The 27,698-nt window shown below is 47.8% G+C and overlaps 2 protein-coding genes across 2 annotated transcripts in view; both read left to right on the top strand.

The window, feature by feature from the left end:
• Nucleotides 1-22,363, top strand: part of LOC131421274 (uncharacterized protein C3orf20-like) — a 92,419-nt gene extending 70,056 nt beyond the window's left edge. The window contains exons 11-14 of the mRNA XM_058567953.1: nucleotides 11,891-12,203; nucleotides 14,369-14,476; nucleotides 15,501-15,640; nucleotides 19,289-22,363. Coding sequence (XP_058423936.1) covers nucleotides 11,891-12,203; nucleotides 14,369-14,476; nucleotides 15,501-15,640; nucleotides 19,289-19,418 — 691 coding nt within the window. The 3' untranslated portion in view covers nucleotides 19,419-22,363. The remainder of the gene's footprint in view (nucleotides 1-11,890; nucleotides 12,204-14,368; nucleotides 14,477-15,500; nucleotides 15,641-19,288) is intronic.
• Nucleotides 1-27,698, top strand: part of LOC131419132 (uncharacterized protein C3orf20 homolog) — a 137,310-nt gene that overhangs the window by 2,100 nt on the left and 107,512 nt on the right. The gene's annotated exons all lie outside the window — the stretch shown is intronic.

Here is a 27,698-nt window from a genome sequence, read left to right as displayed (position 1 = left end):
CAAGACTAGGGAGGAGGTGCTACTTCTATGTAGTGGGTAGTAAGGGATGCCTTTAAACATCCTACAATGCACAAACAACCCCGTATAAGAAAGAATTATACAGTTCAAAATGTCAGTAGTGCCAGTTGAGAAACCCTGGCCTAACCCCGTGTCACAGAGGTTTCCTTCTAAAAGTTTTATAGTTGCATGGTTTGCATTTGGATCTATGATCCATTTAGATTTAATTTTTGTATAAGGTATAAAGTATGGGTTGAAGTTTATTTACTTATTTTGCGTATGGATATCCAGTTGTTCCAGCAGCATTTTTTTTTGTTTTGTGAGGAAGATGGGCCCTGAGCTAACATCTGCCAATCCTCCTCTTTTTGCTGAGGAAGACTGGCCCTGGGCTAACATCCATGCCCATCTTCCTCTACTTTGTATGAGAAGCTGCCACCGCATGGCTTGCCAAGCAGTGTGTGGATGCACGCCCGGGATCCAAACCAGCAAACCCCGGCCACCGCAGTGGAGCGCGTGCACCTAACTGCTTGCGCCACCGGGCTGGCCCCCCAGCAGCATTTTTGAAATGATATCCTTTTCTCTATTAAGTTGCCTTTGCACTTTTGTAAAAAGTCAGTTGCCCATATATGTGTGGTTCTCTTTCTGGACTCTGTGACGTTAATATGGTGAATTACATTGATTTCAGATATTGAACTGTCCTTGCATTACTGAGATAAACTCCACATGGTCGTAATGTATTATATTATTCTTCTCTGTTGCTGGATTCAACCTGCTAATATTTTATTGTCATGAAAGTTATTGGTCTGTAGTTTTCTTATAATGTTTTTTTCTGGATTATCAGGGTGGTGTCGGCCTAAAAAATCAGTTGGGAAGTATTCTTTCCTCTTGTATTTTGTGTTGAATTTGTATGATTCTTTTCCTTAAATGTTTGGTAGAATTCACCAGAGAAACCATCTTACCTGGAGTTTCCTTGGTTGGAAAACTTTTAAAAACAGACTTAATTATGTTAATAGCTATAGGGCTATTCAGGTCATTTGTTTTTCTTGAGTGAATTTTGGTAGTTTGTGTCTTTAAAGGAATCGACCCACTTCATCGAAATTGAATTTATATGCATAGAATTGTTGTAGTATTACCTTATCATCTTTTTAATGTCTCTAGAGTCTTTAGTGATATCCTCTGTTTTATTTCGGATATTGGTAATTTGTGTCTTCTCTTTTTTATCTTGGTCAGTCTGGCTACAGTTTTATTGATCTTTTCAAAGAATCAGCTTTTGATTTCATTGATTTTTTTCTATTATATTTTATATTTTCAATTCCATTGATTTCTATTCTTTATTTTTATCTTCCTTCTGCTTGTTTTATGTTTAATTTGCTCTTTTTCTAGTTTCTTAAGTTGTAAGCTTAGATTATTGGTTTGAGGCCTTATTTTCTAGTACATGAGTATTTAATTCTGTAAATTTCCCTCTAAGCACTGCTCTTCCTGTGTCCCACAAATTTTGATATGTTAGATTTTCATTTTTATTCAGTTTAAAATATTTTCTAATTTTCCTGTGTTTAATCTTTGAATCATGGGTTATTTAGAAGTCTGATGTTTAAGTTCCCAATATTTGAGAATTTTCCTGATATCTTTCTGTTATTGATTTTTAGTTCATCTATGGTATAGTCTGAGAACATACTTTGTATGATTTCTATTCCTTTAAATTTTTTAAGGTTCATTATATGACCCCAGAATATGGGCTGCCTTGGTGAATGCTACATACACACTTGAAAAGAATGTGTATTCTGTTCTTGATGGGTGGAGTCTTCAACAAATGACAGTGGGGTCAAGTTGGTTGATAGTGTTGTTAAGGTCTTCCTATATCCTTGTTGATTTCCTGTCTTCTCCTATTGATTACTGGGAGTGGAGTATTGATGTCTCCAAGTATGGTTGTGGATTTGCCTATTTTACCTTCAAATTCTATCATTGTTTTGATTTATACATCTGGGAGCTATGTTGGTAGGTACAGCACATTCGACTCTTTTTTCATTATGTAATGTGTCTCTTGATACCTGATAATTTTTCTTGTTTTGAAGTCTACTTTGTCTAATAACAATATGCTCTATTTTCTCTAATAATAATAATATACTTCAGCTTTCTTTTGATAAGTGTTTGCTTGGTATAACTTTTCCGTTCTTTTACTTGTAATCTGTCTATATCATTATATTTAAGGTGAGTTTCTTGCAAACAGCATATACTTAGGTCTTGTATTTTTATCCAGTCTGACACTCTGTCTTGTAGTTGGTATATTTAGACTATTTACATTTAATATAATTATTGATTTGGTTGGATTTTTTGTGTGTGTGTGTGAGGAAGATTAGCCCTGAGCTAACATCTGTGACCAATCCTCCTCTTTTTGCTCAGGAAGTCTGGCCCTGGGCTAACATCCACGCCCATCTTCCTCCATTTTATGTGGGAGGCTGCCACAGCATGGCTTGACAAGTGGTGCGTCGGTGCACGCGTGGGTTCCGAACCCCAGACCGCCGCAGTGGAGTGGGCGCACTTAATCGCTGTGCCACTGGGCTGGCCCCGCACTTTCATGTTAGAATGATCTTTTCTATGATCGGCAATTATTCTTTTTCAACACTTGAAAGATGTCTTTCTGCTGTTTTCTGGTTTCTGTCATTTTTATTTTGAAGTCAGCTCTCAGTCTTATTGTTGCTCCTTTGAAGGTAAAGAGTCTTTTTTCTCTGGCTTTCTTTCTCTCCACCTTTAGTTAGTGGCCTTTCTTTAGTTCGCAGCTTTTCTGTGTTGTGCCTAGATGTGATTCTCATTGTATTTATCTTGTCTGTAGTACTTCTTGATCTGTGGCCTTCATTCATTTTGGAAAATTCTCGGTGGTTATTTCATTAGATATTCACTCTCTCCTTCTCTCGCTCTCTGCCTTCCTCCTTCCTGCCTCTTCCTCTTCCTTTCCTGCTCCTCTCCGTCTGAGACTCCACGTATATAAAAGTTTCACCTTTTCACTGAGTTCCATGCATCTTTTTTTCTCTATTCTATATTTTCCATCCTTTTCTTTCCTTTGTACTTCAGCCTAGGTATTTTCTACTGATGCATCTTGCAGTTTACTAATGCTCTTAAACTGTGTCTAATCTGCTTTAACTGTGTTTGCTGATCTAAAACTTCATCTTGTCTCCTGTTTTCTTGCGCACGCTTTTAACATCTGTGTCAGATATCTCCACTCTCTATATCCCTGTGGATCTGCTTCTCATAGTTTTCAGTCAATTCTTGACTTGTTGTATACCTGACATTTTCGTGTGTGCCAGACGTTGTGGATAAAAAACGTAGAGATAATTTGAAGCTCTGGAGCTCGTAATCCTCCTTCAGAGAGAACTTACCTTTGCTTTCATCTGCCAGCTTGGCTAGGGGCAGATCACCCTCTTCTAGATAGGGATAGTGTCTTTTGATGTACAAAATTTTAAATTTTTCACCAAGTCCTCTTTGTCTGTTTCTTCTTTTGTTCCGTGAAATCACTGCCAAATTCAATGTCGTGACGCTTTTCTCCTGTGTTTTCTTGTAAGAATTTTATTGTTTTAGGTCTTACATTTAGGTCTTTGATACATTTTGAGTTAATTTTTGTATGTGGTGTTAGGTAAGCGTCTACTTCATTCTTTTGCGTGTAGATACCCCGTTTTCCCAGCACCATTTTTTGAAAACACTGTCCTTGGCCCGTTGAATGGTCTTGGCACCATTGTGAAAAATCATTGAGACATATGTGTGAGAGTTCATTTCTGGAGTCTCTGTTCTATTCCGTTGGTCTATATGTCTGTCATTATGCCAATAGGACACCTTTTCAATGACTGTAGTTTTGCAGTAAGTTTTGAAATCAGGAGGTGTGAGGCCTCCAGTTTGGTTCTTTTTCAAGATTGTTTGAAAATTGAGATTCCATATGAAGTTTAGGATGAATTTTTCTATTTCTGCAAAAAATGTCCTTGGGATTTTGATAGGGATTGCATTGAATCTATAGATCACTTGGGGTAGTATTGACATTTTAACAATATTAAGTCTTCCAATCCATGAACGTGGAATATGTTTTCATTTATTTATATCTTCTTTAATTTCTTTCAGCAGTGTTTTGTAGTTTTTATTGTACAAGTCTTTTACCTCCTTGGTTAAGTTAATTCCTAAGTATTTTATTCTTTTTGATGCTAAGTGAAATTATTTTAATTTCCTTTTCACTTTGTTCATTGCTGTTGTATAGAAATATAACTGATTTTTGCATGTTAATCTTTTATCCTGAAATTTTGCTGAATTTATTAGCTCTAACTGTGTGTGTGTGTGTGTGTGTGTGTGTGTGTGTGTGTGTGTTCTTTAAGATTTTCCATACATAAATTTTATAATCCATGAATAGAAATAGGTTTATTTCTTCCTTGCTGGTTTAGGTGACTTTTATTTCTTTTTCTTGCCTAATTGCTTTAGCTGGAACTTCCTGTACAGTGCTGAATAGAAATGGTGAAAGTGGACCTCCTTTTCTCGTTCCTGATTCCTAAGGGGTAAAGCTTTCAGTCTTTTACCATTGACTTAGCTGTGTTTCATAGTTTCCCTTTATCATATTGAGGGAGTTCCCTTTTAATCCTAGTTTGTCGAGTGTTTTTATCATAAAAGGGTGTTAGACTTTGTCAGATGCTTTTTCTCCATCAACTGAGATGATTGTGTGTCTTTTTTCCCTTTATTCTATTAATGTGATGTATTACACTGATTGCTTTTCATATGTTGAACCACTCTTACATTCCTTGGACAGACCCCTCTTACTGATAGTGGATAATCCTTTTAATATGCTGCTGGATTCAGTTTGCTAGTATTTCTTTGAGAATTTTTGCATCTATATTCATAAGGGATATTCATCTATACTTTTCTTTTCTTATAGTATCTTTGTCTGGCTTTGGTATCAGAGTAATGCTGGCCTCATAGAATGAGTTAGGAAGTGTTCCCTCCTGTTCTTTTTTTTTTTTTTTTTAAGTGAGTTTGGGAACGATTGGTATTAGTTGTTTAAGTGTTTGGTAGAATTCACAAGTGAAATCATCTGGTCCTGGCCTTTTCTTTTTTGGGGGTACTTTGAAGACTGATTCAACCTTTTTACTTGTTAGAGGCTTATTCGGATTTTGTATTTCCTCTTGAGTCGGTTTTAGAGTTAGGGTTTTTCTAGGAATTTGTCTGTTTCATTTAGGTTATCTAATTTGTTGGTATGCAGTTCACAATATCCTTTTATGATCCTTTTTAGTTCTATAAGGCCAGTAGTAATGTCCCACTTTCATTTTTGGTTATAGTAGTTTGAGTCTTCTCTCTTTCTACTTAGTTGGTCTAGCTAAAGATGAGTTGATTTTGTTGGACTTTTTAGAGAACCAACATTTGTTTCACTGTTTCTCTATGTTGTTTTTCCATTCCCTGTTTTCTTTATCTTGATTCTAATTATTATTATTTCCTACCTTCTGCTAGCTTTGGGTTTAGTTTCCTTTTGTTTTCTAATGTAAGGTCAGGTTAGGTTGGGTTTTTGATTTCTTCTCTTTTAATGTAGGTGTTACAGCTGCAAACTTCCCCCTGAGTACTGCTCTCAGTGCATCCCACAAGTTTTGGTATGTTGTGTTTTTGTTTCATTCATGTCAAAGTATTTTCTAATTTCCCTTGTGATTCCTTCTTTGATCCACTGGTTGTTTAAGAATGTGTTGCTTAGGGTCCGGCCCCGTGGCTTGGCGGTTGAGTGCGCACACTCCGTTGCTGGCGGCCCATGTACGGATCCCGGGCGCACACCGACACACTGCTTCTCCGGCCATGCTGAGGCCGTGTCTCACATACAGCAACTAGAAGGATGTGGAATTATGACATACAAATATCTGCTGGGGCTTTGGGGAAAAAAATAGGGGGAAGATTGGCAATACATGTTAGCTCAGAGCTGGTCTTCCTCAGCAAAAAGAGGAGGATTAGCACAGATGTTAGCTCAGGGTGATCTTCCTCACAAAAAAAAAAAAAGAATGTGGTACTTAATTTCCACATATTTGTCACTTTTCCAAATTTCCTTTTGTTATTGATTTCTAATTTCATTCCACTGTGTATGGCGGGGACATTTTATATGATTTCTTTTTACATTTTTTGAGACTTGTTTTGTGACCAAATATATGGTCTGTCTTGGAGAATGTCCTGTGTGCACTTGTGAAGCATGTGTATTATGCTGTAGTTGATTTAATTGGTCCATATATGTCTCTTAGGTCTAGTTGGTTTATACTTTACTTCAAATTGTCTATTTCCTTGTTTCTCTTTTATCTAGTTGTCCTGTCCATTATTGAAAGCAATGTGTTGAATCTCCAACTATTATTGTAGAATTATCTATTTCTCCCTTCAGTTCTCTCAGTTTTGGCTTCATATATTTAGGGGCTCTATTGATATGTGCATATACGTTCCTAATTGTTGTGTTTCTAGAGGGATTGACCCTTTTCTCAATATATGCTGCTTTGTCTCCTGTAATAATTCTTGTCTTAAAGTCGTATTTTTGTCTAATATTAATGTTGCCACCTCTGCTCCTTTTTGATTACCATTTGCGTGGATTGTTTGTTTCTATCCTTTCGCTTGCAACCTGGTTGTGTCTTTGAATCTAAAATGAGCTTCCTGTGTAGAGTAAATAGTTGGATCGCTTTTTTTTCCATTCTGCCAATCTCTGGCTTTTGTTGAAGATATTAATGCATTTACAGTTAAAAGTAATTACCACAAAGGAAGGACTTACTTCTGCCATTTTGCTATTGGTTTTCTTTAAATCTTACATCTTTTGTATTCCTCATTTCCTTCTTTGTTGACTTTTGTGTTTGAGTTTTTTTTTTAGTGTATGGTATGCTGTTACTTTTATTTGTCAGCTTGACTGGGCTAAGTGATGACTGGGCTAAGGGTAAAACATTTTTTCTGGGTGTGTATGTGAGGGTGTTTCTGGAAGAGATTAGCATTTGATCAATACACTGAGTAAAGAGATCCACACCCACCAATGTGGGCAGGCATCATCTAATCCATTGAGAGATTCATTGAATCATGAATTAAACAAAAAAGCAAAGGAAGGGCAAATTCCTTCTTTCTCTTCTTGAGCTGGGAAGTCCATGTTTTCCTGCCTTCAGACAGTGGAGCTCCTGCTTCTTGGGCCTTTGGCCTTGGACTGAGAATTACACCATTGGCTCCCCTGGTCCTCACGCCTTCAGACTCAGAGTGAATTATACCACTGGCTTTCCTGGTTCTCCAGCTTGCAGACAGCAGATTGTGGGACTTCTTGGCCTCTGTAACTGCATGAACCAATTCCTATAATAAGTTTCCTCATAGATAGATATATAGGTTTGTAGATTGATCGATAGCTCTATCAATCAATCTGTGAGGAATGTTATTATAGAAAGCAAGAAAGGAAGGAAGGAAGAAAACAAGGGTGTATATATATATATATATATATATATATCTCATATTGATTCTGTTTCTCTGGAGATCCCTGACTAATAAATGTGGTTTGGATTTCCTTCTCATTTCCTTTGCTGTATATTTTTATATTATTTTCTTAGTTTTTACTCTGGGGAGTACAACAACAGTCTAGTTTGAATTACTACTAACTTAGCTTCAATAGTATACAAAATCTCTGCTCCTATACACCTCCATCCCTCTCCCCTTTATATTCTTTTTGTCACAGATTACATGTGTATGCATTGTGTGCCCAATTAACGTAGATTTATAATTGTTGTTTTATATATTTGTCTTTTAAATCATATAGGAAAAAATAGAGGAGTTTCACACTGAAACTGTAATAATATGGGTTTTATATTTACTTATGTAGTTACCTGTACCAGTGTTCTCTATTTCTTCATATAGTTTCAACTTACTGTCTAGTATTCTTCCATTTCAATCTAAAGGACTCTCTTTAGCATTTTTTGTGGGGCAGGCCTAGTAACAAACTAGTGACAAACTCCCTCAGTTTTGTTAATCTATGATGTCTTAATTTCTCCTTCATTTTTGAAGGATAGTTTTGCTCGGTATAGAATTCTTGGCTGACAGGGGCTTTTTTTCTTTCAGCACTTTAAATATGTCATCCCACTGCCTTCTGGCCTCCATGATTTTTGGATGAGAAATTGGCAGTTAATCTTATTGAAGATCTCTTGTATGTGATGAGTCTCTTCTCTCTGGTTGCTTTCAAGATTCTCTCTTTGTCTTTGTCTCTCAATGATTTTATTATAATGTGTCTCAGTGTGGGTCTCTGCATTTATCCAAAATGGAGTTTGTTGAGCTTCTCGGATGTGTAGATTCATGTCTTTCATCACATTTGGAGCGTTTTTGGCAATTGTGTCATCGAATATTCTTTATGCTCCTCTCTCTTCTCCCTCTGGAACTCTCATTATGTGTATGTTGTCCCACAGGTGTCTTAGGCTCTATTAATTTTTCTTCATTCTTTTTTCTTTCCATTTCTCAGACTGGGCAATCTCAGTGGAACTCTCTTCAAGTTCGCTGGTTCTTTTTTCTGCCTGTTCAGATCTGCTGTTGAATTTTTCATTTCAGTTATTATACCTTTCAATTCTAGAGTTTCTGGTTGCTTCCCTTTTAGAATTTCTATCTCTTTATTGATATTCTCAATTTATGAGACTTTGTTCTCCAGGTTTCCTTTAGTTATGTGTCCATAGTTCTCTTAATACTTGAAGCGTATTTAATATAGTTGATTTAAAATCTTTGTCTAGTAAGTCCAATATCTTGGTTTCCTCAGGGAGAGTTTCTATTAATTTCTTTTTTCCTGCGAATGAGCCATACTTTCTTGTTTTGTTGCCTGCCTTACCATTTTTTTGTTGAAAACTGAACATTTTGAATATTATAATGTGGTAACTCTGGAAATCAAATTCTCTCCTCTCCCCAGGGGTGGTGGTTGTTGCTTATTGCAGTTTGTGGTTATTTGTTTGTTGAGTGACTTTTCCAAACTATTTTTGTAAAGACTGTCTTCTTGGTCATGTGTGGTCACTGAAGTCTCTGTTTGGTTAGCTTAGTGGTCAGCTAGTGATTTGACAGAGACTTTCCCTGTAGCCAAAAGAAAAAATACTCTCCCATTCTTTGCAGATTGACTGTGTTGGGGTACTTCATCGGTGCTTTTAGCCAGGCTGTTTACAACTCTGCTTTAGCCTTTACTTCTCACTTGCACAGAGCCCAGAGGTCAGCCAGAGGTGAAAGCTTGGGGTGTTTTGAGGCCTTTTCTAACCACGGTTCCAATCCTGGGCATCCCTGTGCTGCTTTAGATTCCCTGGTATACATGGAAACTTTCAAAGCCTTTATTCCTCCGTGTATTTTTTTCCACAGCCTCTTTCTTCCCACACATTTTTCTCTGCCTACTGCGTGCCCTCTCTTTTATCCCTGCCACTTGGAGGTTGTGTCTGATATATTTGCCTTTAAATGCTTTTGATAAATGCTGCCCGGGAGGCTGCTACATCTCTGAAAAGGTTCCAAGGTGGGCCAAACAAAGGCAAGCCGCTTAGCCAGTCCCTCAGGGAACCTCCAGAGAGGTCAAACCACACAGCCTCAATTCCTTGAAGGCAAAGTCCAGATTGCCCTCTCTGGTACCAGCAAGCCACACCAGGAACATGGGCTGCCAGCCTGCTGGATGCCGTTAAGCCGGTGAGTCGGGGATGGTAGGTAAGTAAGTTAAAACACCACAACACATTCTTACCAAAATGTAGCGGTTTCTTTCTTCATGAAGCATTTCCCTGATTGTTGTTTTTAAATTAGTTTCCAGAGCTCTGATAAAGTTAATTCTGACAGTTTTTACCAGCTTAATTGTCGTTCAGTGAAGGGAAATAACTTTGCTGTGCCCTATTTTGTCGTTTTTGACAACATCACTCCTATCTTTTTATAGTGAAAAAAATCATTTCTGTATAATTTTCTCTGAATTGTGTATTCACTTCCTTTGTCCATGTTTTATGAGTTACTAATTTTTTCTAATTCATTTAAAGTTCTTTACATAGTAGGGAAACTAGCCACTTGTCTGTGATAGCAGTTTCGTATATGTTTCCCAGTTTGTCATTTGTCTTTTGTCTTTGCTAGTGATGGTTTCAGTACTCAGGGTATGTTGGTTTTTTTCTTTTGTGTAGTTGAATTCATCAGTCTTTTTCTATCATGACTTCTGGACTTTTGAATCATAATTAGGAAAGGCCTTCCCTGCTCCAACATTATTAAATGCTTCTCTCATATATTCTACTAGAACTTTTATGGCTTAATTTCTCCACGTTTAAATCCTTGATCTATTTTGGATTTATATTGGTGTAACTTATGCTTAATAGATCCAACCTTTTCCCCTCCAGAGATGCAGGTTCTTGAACAAGAGATATTCTTTAGTTTGTTTAGCAAGTATTTATTAGTATCAAATAGCGTCTGAAAAATTATGAGTAGTAAATTACTTGCATTACTCTCGTTGGGATGACCTGGTTTCTAATCCTAGGCCTTGCCACTTAATTAGTATATGAACGTGGGCAACCCGTTCGCCTAGTGGGAGCCTTCTGTTTTCTGACGTGTAAACAGTGATAATAGTTTCTTCCCAGCCTATTATACAGGTTATTACAAAACTAACCAAGACAATCTCTATGCCAATGACTGTGGATGCTGTAAAATGCTAACCATGATGTCAGACGGTACGAATGATGAGAATAAAGTCATAGCAGCACTTTATACTTGGATGGTGCTTATTCTCCTCTAAATACAGCAACTCTCATGGTCTTGCAGCAACCCAGTACAGTGTCTGACACATAGTAGGTGCTTGATTAGTGTTTTCTTGAGTAGTTATTGAGTCTCTATTGAATCTTTCCTATTTGACAAGGGTTAATGTTTACTCCACTGAGCAAAACACTCCAAACTCATGAACTCATGGAACTTACGTTCTAGTGGGAGAGAGAAGTACAATAGCCAAAATAAATAAGCAAAATCAATAGTATGTTAGATAGTGAGCAATGCTAAGGAGGAGAATAGGCAGGGAAGGGGAAGGAGTGTTGGAAGTAGAGGCACACAATTCTGAACAGGACGGTCAGAGAAAGTCTCACTGAGAAGGTGACATTTGCATAAAGATGTAAAGGAGGTGAGAAAGTGAGTTGTGTGGCTCTCTGAAAGAAGAGCCAAGCAGGCAGAAGGAACAGCGAGAGCAAAGGCCCTGAGGTTGGAGGATAAGCACAGTCCAGAGTGGCTGAGGCCAGTGAGCAAAGGTGAGGGTGCTGGAGAAGAAGAAGAGGCCAAGGGGATGAGGAAGGGGGCCAGATCATATACAGCCTTAAAGGGCATTGTAGGGCCCTTGGCTTTCATTCTCTGAAAGGTGGAAAGCCACTGGAAGGTCTGGAAGAGAGTAGTGACATGACATAACTTGGGTTGTAGCAGGATCCCTCCGTCTGCTGTGGGGAGAACAGACTGAAGAGGGGCCAGAGGAGAAAGCAGAAGACCATTAGGAAGCACTGGGAGGCATCCAGGCAAGAAACGCTGGAGGCCTGGCCCACGTTAATAGGAGTAGAGGGCAGGAAAGTGGTCGGGGTCTGCATCTGTCTTGAAGGTAGAGTCGACAGGCTTGCTGGTAGACTGGATGGGAGGATGGGACACGAGGTGTAAGAGAAAGAGGAGTTCAGGATGACTCCATAGCTTTTGTTGGATGGATGAACACGTCACTTGTTCATCTTGTTCTGTACCTGAGGAAGCCGAGGCCCAGAGAGGTGAGGGGCCCCATCCAATGCGGTGCTGCAGGTCGGTGGTGAAGACCAGGCTAGAACCACCTGGAACCTGAGCTCTGCAGCAGCAAGGGCCTTTGTCCATCTAGAGCCGGGGTCTGGAGGGCTGGGGGGCGGAGGTCTGCGCCCCGCCCACTGAGCGCCTGCTCTCTTGCCCCTCCTTGCAGAGGGAAGGCGGGAGAGGGAAAGGTGCACAGCCTCACCGTGTGGAAGGCCTCGCCCTCCAACTGCCCACTGCTGCTGCAGAAGCTCCTGCAAAAGCAAGACATCGGCCGCGGCTGCAGGTGCTTTGTAAAGCCACCCCAGGTGTGTGACCTGGAGCTGGCGCAGTTCCTCTCGGCGCCCCGTGACCCCACCCAGGTGATGGTGTTGGGGATCGTAGCAAGCCGGAACCCCACCAGCACGGCGGAGGAGCTCAACTGGCTTCTCAGTGAGATGTATTATCGCCAGCAGTGGGGTCGTGGATCACCCTGCATCCAGGTTGGTCCGGGGTCCAGCTGCGGAGGCGCCGGGGTCTGGGGGTGGGGAGGCGGGCAGGGGAAGACCCCCACGGGGCCAGGACTGACTGCACAGCTGACTGAGAGGCTGCCCCTGGGCCTCAGCACACAGTAGCCCCTCTCACTTCCTTTGCTCCTCCTGGCCTTTGCACACAATCCTCCGACTGTCTGCTCCCTCCCTCTTGTCTCTCTCCCCCTCATCCTCCTGTTCCAGGGTGAATGTCACCACGTCAAGGTGGGTGCCTTTTCTGAGCCTTGAGACAAGGTCACGCACTGTCGTGTTCTTCGGGAGCACTCACTGCAGGGGTGCTTCTTTACTGTGAGAGAATTGAGAGCAGAGCCACGCTCAGCACCACATCCCCAGGGCTCAGGAACGTGTGCAGACAATGCCCGAGTACCTCCTGTGCGCGGGTCCTGTGCAGGACCCCAGAGGGGCTCCCAGCGTGCTGGGGCAGTGACCACAGCAGGCCCCAAGGAGGGCCACGAGAGGACAGCTCTGGGCGTGCGGGAGCCAGGAACAGGGCCTGCCGCCTCCTGACGGTCAGGGATGGTTTCCTGGGATGAGGGAGTTTAGGCAGGGTGAGGGTTCCTGGCAGAGGGAGCGTCTTGTGCAAAGGTAGATGGGGCAAAAAGGCTGCTTTAGGTCCCGGTTCGTTGTGGTGGAAGTCCCAAGGGCTGGTCAGTCAGGGGAGCATGTGACCACCCCCACCTACTTGCTACAGAGTCGTCCCCAAGTCTCATCATCACCCTGAGTTAGCAGCCATTCCCGGCAGGTTCACGGGGTGGCCCCATCCCCAGACCAGCTGGAGCAGAGGATGCCGTGTGAGCACAAGAGCTTCATCTCCACCTGGTGCCTTCCTTCGAGCCCTCTTTGCCCTGGTGCCCTCTCGAATCCGTTGTCTCTGCCCTGTCTCCCTTTGGCTGCAGCCCCGAGTGCTAAGTTTTTGTGTATGCCCTGGAGACACCTTCTCCAGCTCTCCTCCCAGGAGAGCCGCCTCCCTGACCCCTTGCGGCCTACCCTTGGGCCTCACTCCAGCCAGTGGTAGGAGCCTGGCATTGGAACTCTCTGGTCCGACACCAGAAGGCTTTTTACTAGTCTCGTACGTCAAAGCCACAGGTGTCTTCTGGAGTCTACTCCAATGTAGTTAGATTCAGTGAACACTTAGTGATACCAGCTCTGGCCCATCCGTGTACAGATGGATGTCATCCCTGCCCATGGGGGAACTCAGGATTGACTTTAGTTTATTTTGGGGCTGTTAATTGTCCAGTTATAATTGTTCGTAAGCACAGAATGCACAGTGGTCGATCCCAGCCATGAGCAGCGTGAATGGGGACAGGGCCTGGCCTGAGGTGGTTGAAGCTGACAGGGTAGTTGGCAGTAGGATTTGAGGGGTGCTGAGTACTGACCTGGAAGGTGTCACTGGATTTCAGAGACTCTGGTTCCGCTATTCCGGTGTCTTTGGTTAAGGCAGAAACGTTCCCTGACTTCTCTTGCTCTGTCAGCTAGAACACCGGGTGCGGGTATGAGTTTCACATTTTAAACCGAAAGATCAGGCAGGACAGCTGGAGGCACCTGGACTAAAAGGCGGACAAAACTAGAAAACATCACAGTACGCATTAGCCATTTTAATGGACCCGTAGCATCTGGACAAAGGAGGGGAAGGAGAGCAGCTTTACTTTGGATTGACCAGGCCCCGCTTGGAGGTGTAGGTTCAAGTCCGGTCCCTGCGCTGGATTTAATGACTGGGAGGTGTCGGGAGGGGCAGCCCTAGGGGAGTAGGAGTCCTGGAAGTGGGTACGCCAGGAACATAGTAGACTTTCCAGTCTCCGCAGGGCTTTTCCCAGGCAGAGGGAACAGTCAAGTCCTGCACAACCCAGAGGGCCAGGCTAGTGGATGTCACATGGTGGGGGGCGATCATCTCCATGACAACCTTCAGCAGTAGAGGGCCCTAAATGGATCCAGCGCCGTCCGCTCGGGCTGGTCAGGGGAGGTGCACACGCAGGGGCTGAATGGCCTGTTGGGCAGGAGTTGGGAAGGGTGCTGTCTGGGGCACCGGGACGCAGTGGGAACCGGGCCTGGCTGTGATGCGGGAATCTGAGTGCGTCCTCTTGGCAGGGGGTGATGGGCACGTCCTTCTCTGTTGGCAGTGCTGGCGTGACCCCTGCCGTCTTTTGCGGTATGACCTGGACAGCCCCCTGCAGGAGGACCCGCCTCTGCTGGTGAAGAACAATGCTGTGTTGCCGGGCATGGTCCTGGTGAGCCGGGGTCCAGGAGGGGATTCGCCGCTGACTGCCTGCCACCCTGGTCTCCTGCAGCGCCTGCCCTTGTGGAATCACAGATGTGGGAGAGGGGAGGAGAGGCAGTCCGTGGGATCCTTTCCCCGCCCAGGCGGAGGCCCAGAGCGCAGAAGGAGTGACCGAGAGGCAAGCAGCACATAGAGCCCGTGCGTCTCCCATCCCAGGAGATGAAAGGGACAGGTGACATTTAACCCGGAGGACCAAATTCTCTTCATCTGTTTGTTTTAAAATCACTTTTACTAAAAAGTGTTTCATAAAAACATGTATATTCATTGTAGAAAATTTGGAAAGTACAGTTTAGAAACCCGTTGCCTCATGCTGGGATTCCTGCATTCTCAGCGGGCCAGGTCCCCGCTTTGAGGTCCTGCTTTGTGAAGTATGATTTTGAACCGCCGTGTAGCAGCCTGTCGTGTCATTTCTCTAGCTGTGCTCCTTTTGTCTGCTGTTGAGGTTATTTCCTATTTTGTTTTTTTTTTTGGCCATAACAAATAACACTGTAATGGATGTCCCTGCACAGAAATCTTTGGACAGCTCTCAGCTTGTTGGAGACTGACACGTGGAGGGTGGGCTTCAGAGAGCAGTGGGACAAGCTCCCTGCCCTCACGGGGCTCCCATCCCGCGGGGCCAGCTGGTTGTTGATGCGGATGAGCGAGTTAGAGGCAGCTGGGGTCGGGGCCCTTGAGCAGGGAGACGCCCTCTGGCCTGTGGCCCTGGGGGGGCTTGGTGTGAAGTGGCATTTGAGCTGGTTGGGCTGGCAGGGCCAAGGCTGGGATGGACAGTTGCCCTCTGACTTGGGGGACCTGGACGGGGGACAGGCTCAGCCACACCTCACTGGGCGACTAGGGGAGGGCCACGCCCCTTGCCCGTCCACGGAAGAAAGGCCTGGGTTCCGGCACAAGCTCTGAGAGCCCTGGCCTGTCCTGAGGGTCAGGGCTGACGTGCTGAGGGCCTCTGCCACTGTCTCCTTCCTGTGTGTCAGCAGATGTTCGCTGCGGGGAAGCTCCTTGTTCCTGGGGGCTTCCTTTGGCCCCGCTTAAGCAGGGAGAATCTGCTGAGCTGGATCGACCAGGCTCGACACAACTACGAGGGAGGCTGCTACCTGAGGGAGGACTACAAATTTAGGTAAAACAGGAAACAGGCGGATGAGGGGCGGGCCCAGGGCAGGGTGGAGGGGAGGGAGGAGTGGGCCCTGGATGGTGGAGGCTGGCGAGGTGCCCATGCAGGTGGGGGCAGGCAGGAGAGCTGGCGGTGAGGGGTGAACAGGCCGTGCTGTTGGCGTCTCTGGGAACTTGGGGAAGAGGCCGCCTTGGAGACAGGGACACAGGATCGTTTGTGAGGCACCGGGTTCTGTGGGGGAAATCATGAAGACGGGTTTGGGTGGGCCCCTAGCAAGACCCCTGCCGTTTGTCCCACCGCACCCACCCCATCCTCTGTGGATCTCAGCCCTGTTTCGACTTTGTTTCCCAGCAGGGCCACACAGACAAGGGTCGCTCATGGGGTGAGCTCAGTGCTGGCCCTAGCCTGCCTCTCGGCCTCTGAGCGACGGCTTTTCAGCCAGGTGATGCCCATCAGCTGAGCCCCACCCGGGCCTGGCTTGGGTGAGCTGAGCAAAGGTAGTTCTCTCGCTGGTCCAGGGACAGAGCCTGGGGTTTACGCCATTGCTGCAGGCTATGTTAGGAGATAGGAGCGGGTTCTAGAATGCCTGGGCAGTGGGGTGCAGTGGAAAACCTACTGGGTCAGGGGTCCCAGGATGAGGCTGGAGCTTCCACTCTGCTCCTTACGAGCTGGGTCACCGTGAACTCATCCATTTGCCTCCCTAACCCTCACTCTTCTCACCTTTAAAATGAGGGTAATAATGCCTGCCTCAAAGGGTTCTTGCGAGGATCTCATGAAAGCATGTTTGCTGAAGTGTTTTATAAACTGTAAAGTGATGAGCAAATGCGTGTAAAAAGCGGTACCCGCCTGCAGCCGTGGGTTGCCTGTGATTGCGCCCCCACTGCACCGAGTGCGGGCAGCCCCCGCTCCCACCAGGCCCCTCGGCTTTCTAGGAGCCTTGACGCCAGCCTCTCCCCAGTGCACTGAGTTTGCACCTAGTCAGAACGTCTGCCTGACCCTCAGGACGTCCGGGGGAAACCCACCCCTGGAGGAACCGTGGGGCTCATGCTGTGACCCCAGCACCCTGGACACTTGCTCGACAAGCAGGATCCGGAGGAAGCTGTGGACATCAGGAAGGGCAGATACTGACAGGTGCAGGGCGAAGAGTCACTGAGACCTCAAGGCTTGAGACCCAAAGAGAGAGGGCTTGGAGGTCCTGAAGACCAGTTCCTCGACAGTGCCAGGGAGAAGGGAAGATGAGGCAGTGGGGCTGCTCAGGTTTGAGTAAGAAACACACCAAAGACCAAAGGGCTGGGGAGGACACCATCAGGAAGGCCCTGAGGATGTAGATCAGCAGAGGCCAAAGATGACAAGCAAAGGCATTTTCGGAGACACTCAGAAGGCTGGCCCGCCACTTATGGGTGTGGCAGATGGGGCGTTGGGGATGCCAAGAGCCAGTTACAAAAACGAGTTACAAAAAGACACAGCTCTTATTTGGCTTCCGCTGTCCTCAAAAGGAGGATGACCTTTAATGGGAAAGGGCAGCTTATACTATACTAAGATAGGCAAGGGGGCAGGAAAAAGGAGTCTGGCCACCTTTAGTAGCTCTGTGACCTGGGCAAACCGCTTACCCTCTCTGTGCCTCAGCAAGAATAAGCATAGTTTTCACTGGACTGGATTCCGAGGATTGGTTGAGTCAATACACGTGAAGTGCTGGCATCACTAACATTTACTGAGAGGTTACAAATTACAGTTGTCAGTGCTATTATTATTCTTAATAAAATGAGTTCTGGGCTCCTCATTTGTTATATCCAGCGGTTCTAAAAGGACTTAATAGTATGCTTACAACAGTTTTCAACAATTTTTGAGGAATGGTGGGAAAGAATGAGAAAACTATACAGACACATAGGTGCTTTAGGTTCTTGAAAGTGGAAAGGGGCAGATTGCTGAGACTATAAGGACTCTTCCTAATTCTAGAATGTCCTATTAGCTTGACAGTTTGAAAACACTTAGGGAAGAAAGGGAATGGAATCTTGACAAGAAAGTGTTGCCACAACAACAGTGGTGTTGTCTGTACCTGTGCAACTAACTACCCAAGCTTGGTGGTGCAGGACAACACAGTCATTTGTTGTTAGTGTCTCTGATGGCCCAGGGCCTGACTGGGCTCAGCTCATCTTAAAGTGGGGTGTTCACAGTTCCAGGGCTGTGGGTGGATTAAGTACGATAATGGGGGGGAAAGACTTAGCTCATACTTGGAAACGTGGATGAGAGGAACTCTTTCTTAATAACCTGATTGAAGAGCCCCCACCCCGGTGCCAACCTCCCACAGTCCAGGGGGAGGCCTGCCTACTGGCTGCCTCCCAGGTTCCAGCTCCCTCAGGGGTTAAGGAGCGTGGCTGCCTGCTGAGGGGCAGGACTCAAGGACCAGCCCCCACAGCAGCATCTCCCTATCTGTGAGCAGTCTCCTCCCGCCCCCCAGCTCAGGCCTTCAGCAATGAAAGCCCCTCTAGGCTGAAGCTCCTCCACTGGCTGCCTGGTAATGACTTTCCCTGAACAGGGAGATTGGGATGGGCCCTCCCCCTCTGCTCTCTCTCTTCCCAGGTCTAGGGGCTGTGGGGACCCTGGAACTGTCAGCTCGCATGTGGGAGGGAGATTGGGTCTCTCCAGCTCCCAGCCCCGTGGGGCTGAAGGAAGGGGAAGTGGGGTGGGAGGGGGCTGGGAGGGTGTCCTGGAGCTGGGGGTGCTGACAGGTTGGGGAGCACCCAGTCGGTGTGCCCCAGGCCCTCTGCGTCTCAGAGGACCAACCCATCGTGCTGCGGGTCTGCAGATCATGACCCATTAGTGACTTATGAAATCCATTTAGTGGGTCATGATCTGCATTTTTAAAAAGAGAGCTGGAATAGAAAATAGCATGCATTGTATATAATAAAGCGACAAGCTTTATTTCGGTCACCGTGAGTGCAGTGGCTAAAAACAGAGACCCTGGAGCCCGCCCGCTGGGCCATGTGACCTCAGATACATTATTTAACCTCCTGTGCCTCGGATTCCTTCTCTGTCGGTGGGGAGAAGATTCACCTGATGTGGGTTATGTGAGAAACCAAGGAGTGACACAGCAGAGCTCAGGGAGTGTGGAAGCCCCGTGAGTGATGGCACTTTTTTTTTGTCCTCAGGGGTAAAACGTATTTCTTTCCCAGGAGAGTAGTCACAAGAGCTTGAAAGTCACTGGCTGCAGGATTGGCTACAAGCCCTCCTTACAGCGAGAATTCAGGGTGCAGCCTTGGGCAGGGGGCTGTTCGTAGCAAATTAGAAGAGGGGCCTGAGAGAAAACGCCAGAGTCCCCAGAGTCAGGTCTGCGTGTGCACAGCCCTCCACAGTTTACCCCGCCTGCTGGCCCCTCACCCGACAGGTGGGCGGGTGGCTGCGGCTTTGGGATCACTATGTCCGTTTCGCAGGTGAGTGGAGGCTCCAGGTGAAGTGCATTCTTCACGTGGTCACTGGTGGCTGCAGGCCTGACTGTGGACACTGAACTGTGCTGCCCTTCACAGCTAACAGGGTCTCTGTTTTGGGGGTGAGGGATATGGAAGTGATAAAAATTCCCTTAATTTCCCAACAAACTGGCACCACAAGGGATAAAATAAACTTGAAAAAATCCCGTGGCCGACCTCTCTCTTGCAGTTGCCCGTCCTCTGACACAGCATCTGAAGAGAAGAAACCACCACACAAAGGACTTGATTCCAATGTAGTTCCCCAAACGGCGTTCCCGTGTCTGCTGGAGCCCACCAGAAGCCCGCCAGGGGCCCACTAGGAGCCCGCCAGGGACCCACATTTCAGCAGAGCACCGGACTTGACCAGGAGCAGTGATAGCTCGGAAACTCCACAGATGGGACCTCTGCTGTGGTCGGGATGGTGGGGCAGGGAGGAAGGGACCCTGACTGGGGCTGAGCTTGTCCCAGGACCCTCATGATGGCACTTGAATCTCTTGAGTGGCTGTGATGTGCATCTGTTCGTGTAATCCTCCACACAACTCTGTCGTGCCCGTTTTACAGGTGGGTAAGCTGAGGCTCAGAGGCAGAGGCAGCACTGGAATGCAGGCTCTAGAGCCTGTGGGTGTAAGAACTGGGCTCCACAGTCTCATGTACACAATTGATCCTCACCGGGGTTCTGGGAGGTAGGTGTTAGAACCCCCTCCTGGTCATCCAGTTGGGTGATTTTTAATGAGCAGCTGCTACATGCCAGGTCTTGGCAATTTAATGGTGAAAGGACAGGCAGAGCCCGACCCTCACTGAGTGTATGAATGAGGAGGTAATCATTTCTTGTCCTCCTCCTGTGGGTCAGGTGCTGCACTCACCTGTGTTAGCTGGTTTGATGCCCACCCCAATGCCTCCCACACTCGTAACCCCATTTTCAAATGGGAAGCTGCAGCTGGGAGTGGGACAAGGCCTGGCCCGTGACCCCACAGCCAGTCTGCAGTGGAGCAGGATTTGATCCAGGACTCCATGCCCTGGTGACTGTCCCGCTGCCCTCAAACCCCCCCTGAGCTACTGAAGCCCTGGCTCCTCCCTGCCCAGCTGAAGCACAGAATGAGCCCACCTCACACCCTCTCTCTCCACCCCACACCCTCACTCTTCTCTCTCCATCGTGGTGCCCTCCTTTCCACCCTTTAAGCATGCCACCTCAGGGCCTTTGCATGGCCATTTCCTCTGCCTGGAAGTCTCATTCCGTGGATCTCCATATGGTCAGCAACTTACTATTGGTCAGTCTCAGCTCCTCAGAGGGGCGCCTGCCCTCTCCATTCATGTCGTCCTCCACCTCCATGCCCAGGCCCTCACGAGCACATCGCCTATTTTATTTTCCTCTTGGTGCCTATTGCTACCTGGTGTTTGTTCAGTTGTATTGTCTGTCTCCCTAATGGAATGCAAGGTTCAGGGTTCAGGTTCTAGTTCTATCCCAACAAAGAGAGTGGCCTTGGGTAAGTCGCTTCCTTTCTGTCAACCTTAGTTTCCTCATCTGTAAAATGGGGATACTGACACCTGTCTCAGCATGTTGGCAAGGGTGCGATGTGACAGTGGCATGATGCCCAGCAAACAGTAGGTGCATATCACACAGTAGGTGGTGTAATAAAAGTGCACATGACCAGTAACCCCCTTAAGGAATGGTAAGGGACCTGAATAGACATTGCTCCAAAGAAGATACACAAATGGTCACTGAACACATGAAATACACTCGATATCACTAGCCGTTAGGGAAATGCAAATCAAAACCACAAGTACCACTCCACACCCACTAGAGTAGCTATAATGAGACAGATAATAATGAGTGTTGGTGAGCATGTGGAGAAAATGGAACATTCCTAGACTGCTGGTGGGAATGTAAAATGGTGCAGCCACTTTGGAAAACAGTCTGGCACGTCCTCAAACAGTTAAACATGGAATCACCATGTGACTCAGCAACTCCCCCCCGGGTACGTACCCAAGAAAAATGAAAACAAGTGTCCACACAAACAGTTGTTCAAGTAGCATTATTTACAATAGTCAAAAAGTGGAAACAAGTGACATGTATACCAACTGATGAATGGGTGAACAAAACGTGTTCTATCCATACATGGAATGTTATTCAGCCATAAACAAGGAAGGAAGTGCTTATACATGCTATAACATGGATGGACTTTGAAGATATAAGTGAAAGAAGCCATCACAAAATTATACATACTGTATGATTGCATTTATATGAAATGGCCAATCTATAAAGACAGAAACCAGATTAGTGGTTGACTAGGGTAGGGAGATGGGGAGGAGATGGAGAATGACTGCCACTAGGTACAGGGTTTCTTTTGGGGGTGGTGAAAGGGTTCTAAAATTGGTTGTGGCAATGGCGTACAACTCTGTGGTACTAACAACCGCTGAACTATACGCTTGACATGAGAGAATTGTATGTTATAAAAGTCACCCCATGAGGTAAAGTCTCTTGTTAGTACCATTTTACAGACAGCTGACTTGAGGCATAGAGAGATGAGTTCAGAGGCCCAAGATAACACGGTTAGTCAGTGGCAGGGCTGAGATTAGAAGCCAGGCAGTTGGCCCCAGAGCCCATGTTCTGAGCTACTTTTCTGTCTGACACCGAGACGAGTGTTAGAATTCCTGGAAGGTAAGCTCTTGTAGCCTCTGACAACCTGACAGGAAGAGCTGCGGTCTGTTAGACGGCTGCCTCATCAAGCCGTCCTTCCTCTGAGATCAGCCCGCTCACTCACCCCCGTTTGTCAGATGCGGACAGGCTCAGGGAGGGTCCAGCAACTTGGCCAGGGCCAGTTGACAGCGAGGCTTGGATGCAAATTCTCCCGTCTGACAGGCGAACCTTTGCTCTTTCTGCTCCTTGCAGCTGCCTCCTGGAAAGTGCAGCAAGGGCTCATGGAACCTGGCACTTCCTTTACAGGTGGGGAAATTGAGGCTCAGAGCAGGCAAGTGCTTGCCCACGGCTAGGCAGCCCTTGGGTCTCAGCTTCCCCCAGTGGGTGGATACCCCCTCCAAGGTTCACTGCTGCTTTATTGGGGGGGGGGATTGATGCTGTGATTCCAAACGTTTTCCATCCAACAAGACTTGTCTGCTCAAACAAGACTTCTTTTATTTTTCTTTCTTCCTTTCCTTTTTTTTTGTGAGGAAGGCTATCCATGAGCTAACATCAGATGCCAATCCTCTTTTTTGCTGAGGAAGATTGGCCCTGGGCTAACATCCGTGCCCATCTTTCTCTACTTGATCTGGGATGCCACCACAGCATGGCTTGACAAGTGGTGCGTTGGTGCACGCCTGGGATCCGAATCTGCAAACCCTGGGCCACCGAGGTGGAGCACGCGCAGTTAACCGCTGCACCACCGGGCTGGCCCCGAAACAAGACTTATTAAAAAGAAAAAAAAAAAGAAAGGAAAACCTTTGGTTTTCAGTCTGTGGGTGTCGTGGGAAGGGCCAGTAACAATAAGGCAGGAGGCAACCGGCCACAGGGCAGTGGGTGAAGCCCCTCAGTGAGTTCTTCCCAGAGCAGATGGGTGGAAAGGCATTTCTCAGTGCAGGAAGGAGGAAGGAAGAGAGTGTTCTTGGCATCCTTGGGCCAGCTGTCCTGAGCACCTACTCAGCTCTGGGACCTGGAGCAGGCATATTTAGAGACATTGCCTTCTTTAATCCTTAGAATGTGTGCTGTTAGCTCTCCCTGTCTCAGATGGGGAAACTGAGGCCAGGGGACATGTCTCAAGGCCAAAGCCAGAGACGTGCCCAGGTTGGCAGGAACCATGTCCCAGGGATGGCCAGGAAGATGGTGAGGAGGGCTGGGCCGACGGGGAGACAGATGAAGCCTGCAGGGGCATCACTACCCCCTCCATTGGGGTGGTGTTTACTGACCTGAAATCGGGGGACTGAGCTGGGGGGGTTGAATAGGGAGAGGGACACGGCGTGCAGGGACTGTGACAGGAGGGCCTGGGGAGCCATCGCCGCGCCTGTCTTCTGTCTCTCTCCCCCCACTCTGCAGGCTGCTCTGCCCCACTGGCGTTCTTTCCAGGCTGTCTCTTCCTCTCCACCTGCCCCCTCCGTCTCTTTTGGAATGGGTGTGTAAGTGTACACGTGTGAAAAAGAGTCTGCCTCAGGATGTCTTTCCGCCTCGGCATCTGTCTGCTATCTCCTGGTCTCTCTCTTGTGGGAGATCAAAATTGGCCACCCTGAAATATGTCTCTTTACCTTGATTGTTTTCTCTGACGGACATTTGACCTCCCCCACTAACTGCCTGAAGAATTTAACATAGAAGACCTGTTCCAGGAGTTACTATCCGATGGCGGTAATATAATGTAAAACAGATGTTACAATAGGAAAGGCACCGACTGGCCCTTCTTATCAAAAATTCTGTCTCTTCCCAGCCACACTCTCTAGGTGGCCCTGCCAGGAGTTGCCAGACAAACATTTACATTTATAAGGGAAAGCTCCATTTGTAAAAGTATCTCCCTCCCTGTACTGGGAAGAGGGAAGATGACCTCATTTCTAGAAATTTATCAATGTGAAAGGTGAGGCCTTAAATCTGCATAATAACCTTACTCTTGTTTACTGTGCTTTTCTGGTAATCTCCCCTAACTGACTTCCCCGGCCCCCAACATCCTCCTTTGTCTTTGGCTGAAGATGGTATTTAAGACGAGAATCTCTGCTATTGTGTTGAGAAACTCAGTTTCCCTGGTTTCTCCCATGTATACATGTTGTTAAACTTGGTATTATTTTCTCCTGCTAAGCTGTCTTTTAATTATTCCGCCAACCAGAAGAACCTTAAGGAAGAGGGCGGAGGGGGATTCTTCCTCCTCCCCGACATTCTCTCTCCGTGTCTCTCGCTCTCCCTCTCTCTCTTTGTCTCTCTCTGTCTCTCAGCATTTCCACTGCCTTTTTAGCTCCCTCCCTCCTGTGGTCCCCTTTTGGACAGAAATTCCTTCTAGACAAGCTACCCCCTCCCACCCCATGCCCATCCTCTCCTAAAAGCAGGAAGGTTTCTATGGATGGGGACAGCGGCCAGCTGGGCAGGGCCTGGGAAGACCACCCAGGCTTCCTCCTCCTCCTCTGGCACCAGCAGTGAGCTGGGTGGTGTCTTCAAGCCACATGCTCAGCCCAGGAAGCAGATCATGGCAGCTATAGTTTTTCTCTGCCCAGGAGGTTTTCCCATCGCTCTTCTCCGAGTAACAAACTCTGACTCTCCCACCTGGGTAACAAACTCTGACTTTCCCACCTGGCGGGCGGCCTGTGGCCCAGCCTGGCCAAACAGTTGTCTGTCTGCCTGGCAACAGTGACTTGTCCAGGGGGTAGCCAATCAGAGTCCTTCCCTGAAATGGACTTAGAGTTGCTGGGAGCAGTCACTGCTTTCTTTGGAGAAACTAAGCTGGGAGTTTCCTCATCTGTACAAATGAGGTTGAGGGCAGGGGAAAGGGAGGAGTCTCGAGTGACTCCTTGTCCTGAAACCTGCAGAGTCTCATTGTGCTGCTTTTACTGTTTTGTCAGAGGTCAGTTCATACTTTTGTGGGTCTATTTCTGGGCTCTATTCTGTTCCATCGATCTATGTGTCTATTCTGTCACCAATACCGCACTGCCTCGATTACTGTCGCTTTATGGTGAGTCTTGAAGTAGAGGAGTGTCAGTCCTCTGGCCTCGTTCTTCTATCCTCTCCATTTTTCAGAGGTGGGAATTGAGACATCAAGAAGTTAAGTAACTTGCCCAAAGCAGCACAGTAAACAGCAGAGCCAGGATTTGAACTCAAAGTCTTGAGTACAAAGCTTGTGCTTAGGACAGAGATTAAAACACAGAAAATGGGAAAAGAGAGGAGAGAGAAAGAGAAAAAAGGGAGAAGGAGAGGAAAACGTCAGAAAAACTAAAAGCAACAATTTTCCCAGAAATACAAACATGGGTCTCTCCTGCTCCAGAGCCGTGAGGAGGTGGGGAGGGAGTCGGGGGAGAGTGGCCAGGCAGAGGGGGAGCAGAGGGAGGGCACGCAGGTGGCGTGCACGGCTGGACAAAGGCTCGGAGGCAGGCAGTCCTGTGGAGCGTTGGGTGCGAAGCTCAGGTCCCTGGAAGGGAGCCGCGGAAGACGTGGTGGAGAGTGGACTGCGGCCAAAGGGCCTCGAAAGCCGAAGTGGGGCTCCTGACTCCCGAGGACCCCGCTCCCCGCTCTCCACAGCGCAGGCTCCAAGGGGCTTGGGGCGGAGAGAGGAGGAGAGGGAGGAGCCACAGCCGGAATCGTCTCCCCTCCCCTGGGGTCAGCTGGCCTGTGCTCAGAGTCTCCCACTGGCGTTGCGGTGTCCTCGGTTCGTGGAGCTGACGTTCCCCACCTGTGTGCTCTGGCCCAGGCATTGGGGCCAGGAAGGTTCCGGGCCAGGGACACTTGGCCAAAGTGTGGACTTGGGGGTCCAGCATCGCCCTGACCAGGGGAAGGGAGTAGGCCTCCCCCACAGCCCTCCTGCCCCTGCCCTGGCCCAGACCCCCATCAGAGCTCCTCCAGATGACCAGTCACCTGCTCTCTGCTTCCTCCTGGCCCCTTACAAGTGACCCTGTTATGGCACAATCTCCCCCGGCACTCCCTGCTCAAAACCCTTCCATGGCTTCCATTGCCTTTGCAAATGCTGCTTCCCGTATCTTGTTTCTCCCTGTGCCTTTACCTAGTTTATTTCTGCTTTGGGTTCAGGCCTCAGAGATCACCTCTTCCAGGAAGCCTCCCCCAGGCCTGGTGGGGTTCCATGTCTGTTCTGTGCTTCCGCAGCCCCCCTCCTTCCATTTCTCATAGTCATTCATGCCTGTCTACATCAGCCTCCCCCATGGACTCTGGGCTTCTCCAGGCAGGACCTGAGTCTCATCTCTCACTCATGCCCCTGCTCCTGTCAGGGGCTGGCACAGAGAGAGTCCTCAGGGAATGTTTCTTGGAAGGAAGGGAGGCAGGCTTGGAGGGAGAGTGGGAGAGGGGGACAGCCACGGGGCCTTTGGCTTTGATCAGCCCTGACGTAGGAGCAGACCTGCATGCCCCACAGAGGCCCCCAATATACCCAACAAAGCTCCCTCCTTCTCCCCTTGTCCCCCCCTGAGCTCCAGTGCACTCACTCCCTGGCTCATCTCTCACCCTCTGCCTCAGTTTAGAGGCGGCACAAGGCCCCTTTCCGAAACAGTTCTCCCTCCTCGATTGCAGTGTGCCTGAAATCCCTCAGGAGAGTCCCTCCTGATGAGAGGTCCCCGAGGGCTGGCACGGTTCATCCGACTCTGACTCAGGGCCAGGCGGTGTTCTGATCACCCCACGTGGGCCATCGCATTTGAACCTCCCGGAGGCGCTCCCGTGAGACCATTTTAGAGGGGGTGTGCAGAGCGTCCGTGTCAGGAACTTGGTTATCTATGAGAAGTTTGGAATCAGGAGACATGGGTCCAGTCCTGCATCCGTGACAAATTTGCTTACAGACACAAGTGGCTGTGGGTCAGTGGCCCCCTGCAGGCCCTGAAGGCACCACGGCACAGTCCTGATGCGCACTGGACTGATGGGCGAGGACCCAAGGCCAGGCTGCTCTGCACAGTGTCGAGTCCAGCCCAGAGGCCACCCAGCTCTCTGAGCACTTGAGGGCCGCTAGCCCCAAGCTGGACATGACAGGCTCCACTCTGACCCATGAGCCTGCGGCTGTAGCTGCTCGCGGGATGGTGCTGGGCTGGCCACAAGATGACAGCTAATGCCCCCAGGGCAGCAGGAGTCCCTCTCCCCACATGTCAATCATGTGTTCAACACATCAACGAATACGTGTTGACCCCTAGCGCGTGGCACCCGCCAGGCTACAGCAGTGAACACAACAGGCAAAACTCCTCTCTTTCCAGGGAGGGGAGAGACAGACACCAAACACTCAGTGTGTCCCACGATGATGAGTGCTATGGGGAAGTAAAGCAGGGAGGGACTCACGGAGGAGGTGACCTTTGAACAGAGGCCTAAAGGAGGTGAGGGATTAGCCATTTGGATGTCTGAAGGAAGAGCTTTCCAAGCAAAGGCCCTGGGGCAGGATTGCTTAGTGTTGAGAACACTCAGCAAGAGCTGGGTGAGGCCTGAGTAGAGGAGCTGAGGGACAGTTGGGGAGGAGGTGAGGACAGAGAAGTAACAGTTGGGAGGGGACACCTTGTGGACCACTGGAAGGGCTTTGGCTTTTACCCTGAGTGAGGTGGGAGCTATGGAAGATATGGCGCAGAGGAGGGAGGGACCTGATTTGGGTTTCAACAGGATCCCCCTGGCTGTCGAGGAAGAACAGTCTGGGGGCAAGGTGGAGGCTGGCAGCGTGTGGATATGTTTTGAAGATCAAGCCATAGGATTTCCTGACAGATCAGATTGGGGGCAGGGGAGAAGAGAGGCTGCAGGCATGCCTCCAGTGTTCTGGAAGGGTGGGTGCTGTTCCCGAGTTGGGGAGGCCGCAAGAGGAGCTGGCTTGGGCAGGGACATTAGGAACTGGGCTGGTGTGTGTTAATTAGAGATGCCCACCAGGCATTCACGCAGAGGGGGCTGATGCCATCTTCCCCAGGTCCCAGTCTAGTGTGTCACCTCTGCAGGTGAAAGAGGAAGGGAG

This window comes from Diceros bicornis, chromosome 2 (assembly GCF_020826845.1).
Source record: "Diceros bicornis minor isolate mBicDic1 chromosome 2, mDicBic1.mat.cur, whole genome shotgun sequence".
Classification (NCBI taxonomy): domain Eukaryota; kingdom Metazoa; phylum Chordata; class Mammalia; order Perissodactyla; family Rhinocerotidae; genus Diceros; species Diceros bicornis.
This window is presented reverse-complemented; position numbering and strand designations above follow the sequence as displayed.